This window comes from Macaca fascicularis, chromosome 20, assembly GCF_037993035.2.
Source record: "Macaca fascicularis isolate 582-1 chromosome 20, T2T-MFA8v1.1".
NCBI lineage: Eukaryota > Metazoa > Chordata > Mammalia > Primates > Cercopithecidae > Macaca > Macaca fascicularis.
Window position 1 is genome coordinate 11,668,702 of NC_088394.1, and position 12,577 is coordinate 11,681,278.

Below are 12,577 nucleotides of genomic sequence, written 5' to 3' on the forward strand. Positions count from 1 at the left end.
CTAAAGCAATCTGCCTGCCTTGGCCTCCCAAAGTGCTGGGATTACAGGTGTGATCCCAGTCTTTACCCAGCTGAAATATCTTGTTGAAGTATAAGAAATAATTGGCTGAGCATAGTGGCTCACACCTGTAATCCTACCACTTTGGGAGGCCGAGGCAGAAGGATCACTTGAGTCCAGGAGTTTGAGACCAGCCTGGGCAACATGGGGAGACCCCTCTACCCTCTACAAAAAAATTTTAAAAATAGTCGGGCATAGTGGCAAGTGCCTGTAATCTGAGCTACTTTAGAGGCTGAGGTGGGAGGATCCCTTGAACCTTAGGGTTGAGGCTGTAATGAGCTGTGCTCATGCCACAGCACTCCAGCCTGGGTGACAGAACAGGACCCTGTCTCAAAAAATAATAATAAAAGGAATAATTATCCAGAATTATGTAAAAGAAGCAGAATTGATCTTGTTTTACCTTTTTTTTTTTTTTCAAGTATATACAGTTAGATGGATAGAAATGTGACATCTGTATTTTAGATGTGACTACTACTAGGAGAGGTAAAAATGTAGAAAAAACAGACATTAGGGTTATAAGTCCCAAAATGTTAATAGTGAATATCTGTTAGTAGTGGGTTTGAGACTTTGAATTCTATTTGCTTTTGTATTTTAATTCGCTGTTGTCAAAAATGACCATCTATCAGTTGGGTAATAATAATACAAACCAAATGGCTAGCTAGGATTTGCTGCATACTGCTTTGGGGGCGGTGAAAGCATCCCCACCAGCTGTTTCTGGAGTGTGAGACTGACTCCACCCAAGAGACATTACCCCTTGACCCCCCCACCCCCAGCACGCTGTTGCTAACTGCAGGGAGACGGAGACCTCCAGGGCAGGGGCCTGGGGGAGGGGTGTCGTGTCTTTGCTCTTTGTCTGCATGTCTTCAGGGCCACCGGGGTGGCCACGGCTGTGGAGGCCTGCTTTTCTCTTTAGAACTCTTCCGGAGCATTTTAATTACAGTGGATTTATTGCTCCATTAATGCTGCTTATCTGGGGAGCCAGGGGATCTTGCCACAGTGGCTAGTAGCTGTGCTTATGCAGTGGCTTGCTGGAAGAACTTAGCAGCATTTTGCTTTGTTTACCTCATTCTGGGGGACCCCAGCAGTCCCCTGAAATTGATTGCAGTAAACCTGCCCATTTTCCCTTGTGTATCTCCCCAGCGGTGGCCAGGATAAGTGTCTCTTGAGACTAACTCAGATATTGGTTATATGGATGAACCCCCAGTGACCTAAGTCTCAGGCCATTGATGTTAGGCTCAAAGGCTCCTAGTGTTGGCCTCCAGGCTGAGGTGGTCATTTCTCATGGCAGGCACCGGAATCGGGGGAAACTGAGTGATCTGGTGGCAGAGCACCTAGACCACCTGCACTATCTGAATGACATCCTGATCATCAACTGTGAGTTCCTCAATGACGTGCTCACGGACCACCTGCTCAACAGGCTCTTCCTGCCCCTCTACGTGTACTCACTGGAGAACCAGGACAAGGTGGGTCCGGCCCCATGGCTCCCGCTGGCTGAAGCCCATCTTCAGAAGTGGGGAAGAACAGTCTCTAGTCCCCTGGAATGGGGCTGAGCATTGCAAACCAGGACTGAAGTGGTTGTGGTTGTTGTTGTTTTTGACAGAGTTTTGCTCTTTTACACAGGCTGGAGTGCAGTGGTGCGATCTCGGCTCACTGCAACGTCCGCCTCCTGAATTCAAGTAGTTCTCCTGCCTTAGCCTCCCGAGTAGCTAGGATTATAGGCGCATACCACCATGCCTGACTAATTTTGTACTTTTTAGAAGAGATGGCATTTCACCATGTTGGTCAAGCTGGTCTCGAACTCCTGACCTCAGGTGATACACCTGCTTGGGCTTAGAATTACAGCCAGGACTGAGGTTTTGAGCCCAAGGGAGATTCCTTTCAAAGCATGCTGGCTTTCCTTTCCTCTACTCTTATATCCTGAGACAGAGACAGAGTGTGTGTGAGAGAAGATTATAAAAGTGAATAAGAAAAGATTAGCGACCTCAGGAGGAAACAGGAAACATGTACAAATGTAGGGTTTTGGTTGCTGTGTGTCCTTCCCTGAGGTGTTCTCCTCCCCGGTAACTTTTCCTGGTAGTTGCCAGAACCCACTGATTTGGAGAAGATGCAGACAGCGACAGAACTTGCGCAGCACGGAGGGAAGGCATGGAGCACACTCAGGGAAGGGTCCCAGGGTGGTGACTGTCCACTGTTAGCAGGCCCCAGAGGCCTGTGGGGATGACGGCTGGTAACATGCAGGGCCTCAGTTTCTCTCCCAGTCTCAGAGATTCTGGTTCTGTTGCTCTGGGGTGGGGCCAGGAATCTGCATGTCTCACCTATCCCTCAGGTGATTCTGATTCTGTGCTGCTGGTTCTCGTGGCCCCCTCCGTGAGGAATGCCGCTTCTGGAGGGGAGGCCTCTGTGCAGTTCCTCTGGAGGTAAAGGGGCCTCAGCAGGAGGCAGGACAGAGCCTCAGGACAGAGCAGGAGGCAGGACAGAGCCTGGAGTTTTCAGGATTCTCACTACAGATGAGTAAATAAAAGAAAATGTATTTTTAGTAGAAACGGGGTTTCACCATGTTGGCCAGGCTGGTCTCGAACTCCTGATCTCAGGTGATATGCCTGCCTCGGCCTCCCAAAGTGCTGGGATTATAGGCATGAGCCACCGCGCCTGGCCAGGACTGAGGTTTAAGCCTGAGGGAGATTCCTTTCCTTTCAAAGCATGCTGGTTTTCCTTTCCTTTCCTCTTATTTCCTGAGACAGAGACAGAGGGTGTGTGAGAGAAGACTGTAAAAGTGAATTAAGCTCCTTAGCTTTACCAGAGGCGGCTCTAGGAGGCACAGACAAAGTATGAGAATTGGAGTTTTCAGACCTGGGTTCAAATTCTGCCTCTTCCCTTTCCTAACTCTGTGACCTAAAGCAAGTAACCTGAGCCCATTTCTTCAGCTGCAAAATGAGGGCCTAACGATTCTTCTCTCACAGGGTGGGTGTGAAATGGAGCATCTTGAAATTCAGTATAAACGAGGGGCTTTTCCAAGGCCACAGTGCCCTAAACCTCCTCCCCCATGCTTTGAAAATAACTTCCCAAGAACAGGCTTCCAGGAGGCCTCTCCTGCCGGGTCATCCAGTGCCCCAGCTGGTGGAAATGAACGTGCTTGGTAACTTAAGGAGCAAGTTCTCGGGGGTCAGCCTCTCATCTGTGACTAATGATGAAAGGTTTCTCAGGTGGAAAAATAGTGGCCTTACAAACAGTATTGAGTGGGATTTTGCAGAGTGGACTTTTGAGTAGCACCCGGAAAGGACAGCCCTAGGGCCATGGAGGAAGTCAGTGGGACAGGATGCCCTTGTTCACACAGAAGGCTTTTGGCTTTGTGTATTTTGTGCTGCTCCCTTGTGTGACCTGATCTCTCTCTTTCCTGCCACCCCCCACTAGGGAGGAGAACGGCCGAAAATTAGCCTGCCGGTGTCTCTTTATCTTCTGTCACAGGTATGCTTGATCATTCACCAATGTCCCCACTACATTTGGGGTCCCTTGGTGTGCCACTGCCTTGCAGAAAATCCCCAGGCCTTATCACCCATCTTCTCTGTGTCCCCCATCCTAAAGTAAAATAACAGCAAAACAAAGGGGCTTTCTGTTTTCCAGGCACTAAATAGAGGTAGTGTGTATCTTTTTCATGGTAGGAGATGGAAATCCAAAGATAAATGAAAAATAAACCAAACCTGACTTGTGTCGTTGATTTTTTTACCATGAAGACTGAGGTTTCCAAAACAACTGAGTGCTTGAAATACCCTGGAAATGTGGGCTGCAGCGCTTTTACTCATGCAGCTTTGAATGAAGCCCCACATTGCAGAACCCACAGCGTGCATACACATAGCAACCTTGGTGTAACAAACTTCCTGAAATGAGGCTATTTTTAAAGGGCTTTATCGCGATTCTAGTTCCCAGATTACCTCGTGGAAGGGATCTCGTAGCAGCCTTAGCTCTCAGATTTGTGTCTTGAGCCAATTTGTCTCCCTCCCCTCCTTAAACAAGTGTGTTTCCTTCGTGTAATTATGTAATATTTACAAGAAGGGAAAAACTCCATGGCGACCCAGTTACATAACTTTAAAAATATTTTTATTACAAGCAGTCCAGACTCTCAGGGCATCTCATTAGACTATCAAGTAGTCCAGCATTTACCCAGAACTCTGTTTCCGCTTTTGCAATGGCACAGGTATTTGCTTTGATGAGGAACTGTCCGTCTAACTTGATCCCCAGCTGTTTTGAATTTGGGGCGGGGCTTTTTCTTTTTGGCCCAGGAGGAGATGTTCAGAGGCCACCTCCTCCCCAGCAGGTAGGCCGATCCGGACATGTCCTGACTATCACTCACAGCCCGAAGTCCTATTCTGGGGCTCTGTTTGCTTAGGGCTCTGCGCGGGGCCAACTTTGTCTGAATGCTGCTCTGTACGACGGCGCTGAGCGCAAACCCCAGCCTCTCCTGGCAGCTTTTTTCTGCTGCCTCTTTCCAAGTCTGCTGGCATCTCCTGCTTGGGATTCTGGGAGTCCAGCAGGACCCTAGCAAGCCAGTTCTCAGCCCCAGGAATCACATGGAAAGCATCCCCAGGACCCTTCAGCTATTGGAGCATTGCCCGGGCAGGGTCTCCTCCAGAGAGCATGGCCACCAGCCACCCACGGTGGGAACATCAGTGGAGACAGTTACGCCTTTTCTCTGAGACTCCTCCCTCGCCGGTTTGCTTTGTAAAGAACCAGGAGCCCATGCACCCAATTACTTTTTTCAATATCTCACAGAAAGCATAGCTTGTAATTCGGTATTCCTCAAACTTGAGTAATAGATCCCTTTTAAAGATAAACAACCTAGAGCCCTGTTTCCCCCTGCATTTTCATTTAGCTTAATGGAAATATGACCTAAATGTGTGGAAAACCCAAATCAGGTATAAATCCTGTGTCCTTAAAGCCCCTACCTCAATATAAAATCATTGCATACTTGCAAATTATTTTACAAGCATAGCTAGAAAACCATGAAAATTTTCGTGGATGACATTAATTTGGTGTGACAGGTGATGCTGTCCTCCTAGAACTAAACTGCTAACAGAGTGTGGTGTGGGCAGCTGGGCCCGGCTTTTTGAGTCTGGCCTGCACGTGCTTCCATGTACTCTGCAGTTACTCGCCCTCCCTCTTTTTCGGGTTCAGAGCCAGGAAGATGAGCACTGTGCGTGTCCACAGGCAGGAATTGTTTGCTTTGTTCAGGGGATCCTTTGTAGGTGCTCACTGAATGCTTGTGGACTGAAAAGAACAAGGAATAAATGATCAGTTAAGGCCGCATTCGTACAAGGTACGTAACATACCTGAGAATGAATGGCCACAGTGATCGGTGTTTTGTATTGCTGGTAGCGTGATGTGTGGCAGGAATTTGGCCATAAGGTGAGAAGAATCATCATTGGTAACATTTGAGGGCCTGCCAAACCCTGGACATGGGTTAACTCATTGAATCATACTATGCGGTCTCTGTATTAGAAAAGGTTCCCAGTATTTTAAAAAAAGATTTTTATCGGCCATTTTTTATAGGGAGGTGCCACATGGCCATTCTGCCTGTACCTTTTATCTAATTTGAATTCTATGTATTCGTTGGATTAATATATTCCCCTTGTTCAAACAGTACAAAACATGGCATGGAAAAAGTCCCTTTCTCAGTCTATACCGTGGGCACCCGACCTCACTCCCCAGAGGCAGCCTGTGTTGATTTTTGCTTTCACTTTTTATTTTTTATTTTATTTATTTATTTATTTATTTATTTATTTTTTTGAGACGGAGTCTCGCTTTGTCACCCAGGCTGGAGTGCAGTGGCGCGATCTCCGCTCACTGCAAGCTCCGCCTCCCGGGTTTTCGCCATTCTCCTGCCTCAGCCTCCCGAGTAGCTGGGACTACAGGCGCCCGCCACCACGCCCGGCTAATTTTTTGTATTTTTAGTAGAGACGGGGTTTCACTGGGTTAGCCAGGATGGTCTCGATCTCCTGACCTCGTGATCCGCCCGCCTGTGCCTCCCAAAGTGCTGGGATTACAGGCTTGAGCCACCGCGCCCGGCCCACTTTTTAAAAAATAATTTTTTTAAAAAATGTTTTTTAAAGTTAAAAAGTTCAAACAGGTAAAAACCGGGTTTCTTTTCTAGTTTTGTTCAGGCTCCTGACTTCTATCTCCAGAGACAATTAGGGTTACAGGGTTCTTGTATGTCCTAACAGACATCTGTCAGGGGTTCTCAACTAGGGGTAATTTCGCCCCTCAGGGGGTACCTGGCAATGTCTGGGGAGACGCATTCGGTTGTCATGACTGAGGCTGGGGTGCTACTGGCATCTAGTGGGTAGAGGTCAGGGATGCTGCTAAGCAGCCTGCAGTGTCTGGAACAGCCTCCCTCAACACTCAGTGACAGCCCAAAGTGTCAGCAGTGCCAAGATTGAGAAACCTTGGCCTATGCATGTGTAAATAAGCAAATACAAACATGCACATGCTTTTGTATACAAATGGTAGATAAGCCACACCCTGTGCTACACCCTTTTGCCTTTACATTTTAAAACAAAATAGCAGGCGTGTCTAGGCCAGCTTTGCAAGACAGTTTTGAATACCCTGATTCTTAAAGCTGGTCCTCTGAACATTGGGCAACAGGTGTGGGAGCAGGGCCAGCTTAGCCCAGAGCCAGCCCTCTGGTTTTACATCCTGGCCCGGCTGGGTCTGCCTCTGTCTCGTGTGGTTTTCAGCCCCGGAGTTCGCATACCTACTGACGATGCTGTGGAATCCCCGTGTGCTAAAACCCACCACAGGGTCAGAGCTCCTTCCCGTGATGGAATCTCTGTGTAGCCAATCCTCTGCCAAGTCCTTGATTGGAACAAAACTCTCCGGCTGCCCCTTCTTCTTGTATCACTAAAGTATTGGGACAGTGCCTCCTAGTCTTCTCATAATCAAATTTGACACTAAAATGCCCATGGAAAGGAAGGAGTGTGCTGGTTTGGCTGTTCTTTCCCGCATTGCTCCACTTCAGCCGGATTTGGCTTCACCCAGCCATGAGGGATAGTCTCGCATTAATGCACTTCCTTCCGAGGAAGAGCAGCCAGCCAAATAGGCAACAGTCTGAAGGAGAGGCTGACCTTACGAGAGTAGAACTCAGTCCTTCCTGTGCCTCATTCTTCAGATTTTACATCGTAGGAATTGCTGCTTAATACAGGACTTAGGTGGCCCAGCCTGGTCGCTTCTGATCCCGGAAGCAAGAGGTTGAAAGTACCGCACACTTTCATGCAAATCCCGTTTCTTTTTTCCATCAGGTCTTCTTAATTATACATCATGCACCGCTGGTGAACTCGTTAGCTGAAGTCATTCTGAATGGTGATCTGTCTGAGATGTACGCTAAGACTGAACAGGATGTTCAGAGAAGTTCTGTAAGTTATTAGCTTTGGGATTGTTTGACCTTAATAAGAAACCATTGCTCATTTTGCTAATCCATGTGTTTCTCTAAAATCAGAAACTAACGTTCTGAGTATATAGCAGTGATGATGCATAAGCTGGTCCAGGATACAATGAACCTAATCAGAGTCTTGATTGCATACCCCAGAGAAGCTAGGGTCAGGTACCACCTGGATTTGATTCATTGTGTGTTCTTAAACATGGAATTGTACCAGTCTGGGCCTTAGGTTGCATATCTGTGAGACACTGTTATCGGGACACAGAAAATGCCTTATCAGAGGAACTAATGTCTACAGAAGCTGGGCGATGAACATCCATGAATGACTTAGGCCCCAGGTGAAGGCAGTAGAGAGTGGTGAGGGGTGTGGCAAATTGGAGAGTATATGCCACCTTGGCGAGCAGCTCCTGTTCCACCCCAGGCTGCTGCTGTTCTGCAGAAATATGGATGTAGGATTACTAGTTTTTTTTTCATGTTTCTAAAGAAGCAGGAAATCTGCATTGTTATGTGTAATCTCTGGTTTTAAATGATCGTCCAGCTTTGGACTAAGTAGCATGTTTGTGGTCTGCAGGAGTCTTGGAGTTCCATTTGGTACACTACTGAGGGAAAACACCTGATGGCCAGTGTTGTGACTTCTTTTGAAGCTTTCCCATCTTGTCCTTTGTATATCTCTGCTGTCATCCCTCACATCCTGCTCACATGTCCTGAGCTCCAGCTGCCTTATTTCTGGTCTGACTTGCTTTTCCCCCAGCATGTCCAACATTTGTGCCTTTGAACCTGTGCCTCTACCATACCCATAGCCTGGTTCCTGATGCACCTGGTTCCCTCTTTTCAAAGGTCTTACCCACTCTAAGCTCCTTATGGCAGGGATCTCACCTGTCACTGAATCAGCTGCAGCCTAGGCTGCACAAATGCTCATCTCACTTATGCTGAGCCCAGGCTGCAGCTGATTCAGTGACAGGTGAGATCCTTGCCATAAGGAGCTTAGAGTGGGTAAGTGAGATGAGCACGTTATGTTTTATACAAGGGCTGTTTCATACAGGTTTCCTCTCTGCAGCCAGGTGCTCAGGCAATGGCCAGGCTGGTAAAAGGGCCGGCTCGCCCTGGGGTAATAGATTTGCTGCCCCACCTGCATGAATGGGTGAAATGTGACCCTGTGGATGAAAGGCCAGCACTACATGGAGTACAATTACAAGAGGCCCCTTCCCTTTCGCTGTTTTGGTGTATGATGGTCTGGCCAGGTCATTTTGTTATTCAGGGGAGCATTAGCGCCTCTGAAAAGCTTCCCAGAACCTCTGTCCTTGTTAGTGGTGGTGGCATTAGTTCAGCTGAATTGAATGGGGCCTTTTCATGGCCCCTGTCTGGCCTATCCCTTTCATAATTCATTCAGCAGTGTTGATGAAGCTCTTTCTTTGGGCCAAGTGTCATGCTAGTTCTGGGGATACACAATGTCATAAATAGTCTGTGCCACATTCGAGCTTTACAGTACAGTAGAGAGATGAACATGGATCAGATATGCAAATAACTCACTGTCTCAACTGTTACAAGTGCTCTAAAGGGAAGAAGTGTTTGGTGAGAGGATTTGGCCTAGAGGTGACAGGGGTGATGTGTTAAAGACTTTCCTAGTAGTCCATCTCATGACAACACACGATCTGGCAAATGTATAGCTGACTCAGAGTTTATGGGGCCCTAGATATTTCTCTGCAACTATCTTAAAGTAGCGTTTGCTAAATGAATGTAAGTCATGGAAAGCTGAGTCAGCAGAACCAGCAGGGCCTCTGGTTAGAGGTGCCCCATGCCCCGCCAGCCACCTGGCCTTGGGCAGGTTCTTTCACTCCATTTAGAAAACAGGCAGCACTAGCCCTGCTCTGGAGAGCTGATGGAGATGGGGGCAAAATGTTAAGTGCCCAACGGGCGCGGTGGCTCACGCCTGTAATCGCAGCATTTTGGGAGGCCGAGGCAGGTGGATTGCGAGGTCAGGAGATCAAGAGCAGGCATGGTGAAACCCCATCTCTACTAAAAATACAAAAAAAAAAATTGGCTGGGCGTAGTGGCGAGCGCCTGTAGTCCCAGCTACTCGGGAGGCTGAGGCAGAAGAATGGCGTGAACCTGGGAGGCGGAGCTTGCAGTGAGCCGAGATCGTGCCACTAAACTCCAGCCTGAGCAACAGAGCAAGACTCCGTCTCAAAAAAAAAAAAAAAATATATATATATGTATATATATAAAGTGCCCATCAAGTGCCTGACGGGTTGCAAACTGGCCACTAGACCCATTTGGTTTGGTCTGTGCAGTGTTTAAAAGAAAATTTCATGAATTGCCAACATTAAAATTTAGGAAGAAAAGTCCAGATTTTTGGAATATTCTCCAACAGTCAGAAGATCTGGTCCCCATCAATGCACGTTTCTACAGGAAGCTTCACAGAGCCTGCTCCCATCAGATGAGGCGTGTTTACTGTGAAATCTGTCCACTGCTAACTGGGACTACACTGATGTTAAGGTATTGGGCCTTTTTTTTTTTTGGTTGCGTGATTTCCAGACCTGAAGATGGCTGCTGTGGCTTCATCTCAAATTGTCTTACTGTAAGATACCCTCTGCAGTGCTGAAGCTAGACTTGGTGTTCTAAGACGAAATCAGAGATTGCTGGGCTCTCGGGTTTGCAGCATTGTTTATTTTTATTTATTTATTTATTTATTTATTTATTTGAGACAGAGTCTGGCTCTGTCGCCCAGGCTGGAGTATAATGGCATGACCGCGGCTCACTGCAACCTCTGCCTCCCAGGTTCAAGTGATTCTGGTGCCTCAGCCTCCCGAGTAGCTGGGGCTACAGGCATGCACCACGACACCTGGCTAATTTTTTTTGTATTTTTAGTAGAGACGAGGTTTTACCATGTTGGCCAGGCTGGTCTCGAACTCCTGGCCTCAAGTGATCTACCCGCCTTTACCTCCGAATGTGCTGGGATTACGGGTGTGAGCCACTGCACCCTGCTTTTATGCAGTTTTTTTTTTTAATTGAAATTTTTTCTTGTCATAATTATAGATTTGCATGCAGTTGTAACAAATAATACAGAGAGATCTTCCCCAGTTTCCCCCAGTGGTAACATCTTGCCAAACTCGAGTACACCTTCACAAGCAGGATGTTGACAGTGATACATAGGATTTACGTTTGAGCAAAAGCAAATTGCAGGTTACTGGCAACCTCTCAGTTTAGGACACTGGCCGTAGTTGAACCATTGTCAGGGGAAGTTTTTAGGAGATCTGTTCTCTCTCCCGTTATGGCCTCTTCTTGGGATGAAGGTCTCACCTCCCTTGTGAGAGACACACAAACTGCATTTGGGACATAAGTGCTGGTTGTGGTGGACACCTGAACTGAAAATGAGACTCTGTAGTGTGGAGGGAATTGCCAGCCCACGTGTCAGCTTTCTGCTTCCAGTTACTACCTTTCTCTCAGTGTGAAGTTGAAGTTGGTTGTAATCTGATGACTATTGTTCAGGTTTGGGAAGAGCACAGGCTGAATTCCTTCTGTGACTTGTTTGACAATAGTCCTGGTACGATTTACCTTCCTTCCCTATGAGCGAGAACAGTCTCCTATTGTTTCCTGCCCAACTCGGATGTGGTTTGATCATACTTGTTTTAAGTTTCTTGGTCTTTTTTAACCTACTTTCTCCTTCCCGTAATTTGTAGATAAGTTACTGGTATTGCCTCATTTTTACCAGCAGACCTTTCACAAAACCAAACCAAAATTGAAGAGAGAGAAGCAGAGGGGAGATCACAGTTATTTGAAAGGACTGTAATTTAGGGTTAAATGGAAAACAATCAGCATGGTTAGATGAATGTCTAATTGAAATTCGTCTGTGCATTAAAATCATATGGTTCCTGCTAAGGGCTAATTCTTGCTATAATTCGAATGCAGAGCAGATAGTGTTTCTTGTGTGGGGAAACCGAGTAGGAGAACACTAATTCTGAAACTGCTAGCATCTCGTTGTTTTTGCAGAATGAACATATAGATTAGAATTTGGGATATGCATCATTACTTGTAGGTACTTTTTTTAAAGGACTTTTTTTTCCTCTTGGGTTTCTGTGGAATAGTTTCCTGCATTTTTGCATTCATTCATTTATTCATCTGTTCATCCGTTCCTTCAGCAGCCATCTGTTGTGTACTTGTGCTGAGAGATGAGGGATGTGGTGGTGCACCGGAACGACCTGACCCCTGCCCTCCCTGGACTTCCCTCCTCCCACGAGAACAGGGACCATGTCTCGGAGATGCCTGTGCCACCTGTGCCATCCTGGGGCTTGCCAGAGATGCCCAGGAGGTGTTCGGTGCAGGAATGAATGACTCAGTGGGTGCAGTGGTAGCAGAGTCACAAGGGCTCTCGTGACATTCTCATAATGACTCTCAGAGCAGAAATCACTTCCTAGCCTGCCCCTTGAATGCTGCCTTCTCTTTGCCTCAGTGGCTGGGTTTGGAGTGGGCTGCTTTTGGTGCTGTTCCATGTTCCACCTCCAGAGGCAGCCTTGTGGAGTGGGTGCTATAACCAGTTTCCCTGGGCTCCTCAAGTCCTGGCCCCTGATTTTACTAGGTGTTCCCGGGCCTCAATTTCTTACCTCGCCAGTGAGAATAGCAAACGTGGGTTTATGATGAGAATTAAATGCTGTGTACAGTGCTTACTCCAAAGCCTTTTTATGTACACAGCAAGTGCATAAATATTAGATGTTATCATTATAGTGACCTTAGTTCCTGAGGCTGCACGGTGACCTTCCACTTCCTACCTGGAACCTCCTTCCCTGGGCTTACGAGCTGTCTCTGGACTGATGAATGTGGAAACACACACCGTGCGCCCCTCAGGGAGGTGGCTTTTGAGCAGATACCAAGGCACAGAGGGAGAAGTGTCAGTAATAACAGTGATGATGAAACAGCACCAATGTTAGCCATTGCCATTGAGTGGTGGTAGGTGAAGCCCTCTGTGTGTATACTGTGCTCTCCGTTCGGCCAGACCCAGATTTAATTTCTGGAAAGTGCAAATACTGTTGTTTTTTGGGGGGGCCAGAGTCTCGCTGCGTCGCCCAGGCTGGAGAGTAGTGGTATGGTCCCAGCTCA

At 47.3% G+C, this 12,577-nt stretch overlaps 1 protein-coding gene across 17 annotated transcripts in view; it reads left to right on the plus strand.

Moving 5' to 3' along the window:
- CLEC16A (C-type lectin domain containing 16A) overlaps positions 1 to 12,577 on the plus strand; it is a 238,351-nt gene that overhangs the window by 31,581 nt on the left and 194,193 nt on the right. For 14 of the 17 annotated variants that reach the window (XR_012429259.1, XM_065537629.2, XM_065537627.2 and 11 more), the window contains 3 exons: positions 1,346 to 1,520; positions 3,469 to 3,522; positions 7,347 to 7,460. Coding sequence is in view for 16 of the 17 variants with exons in the window: in XM_065537629.2 (XP_065393701.1) it covers positions 1,346 to 1,520; positions 3,469 to 3,522; positions 7,347 to 7,460 (343 nt within the window). In the remaining variant the exon portion in view is untranslated. The remainder of the gene's footprint in view (positions 1 to 1,345; positions 1,521 to 3,468; positions 3,523 to 7,346; positions 7,461 to 12,577) is intronic. The other 3 variants (XM_065537626.2, XM_074027762.1, XM_074027768.1) reach the window with 1 other exon arrangement.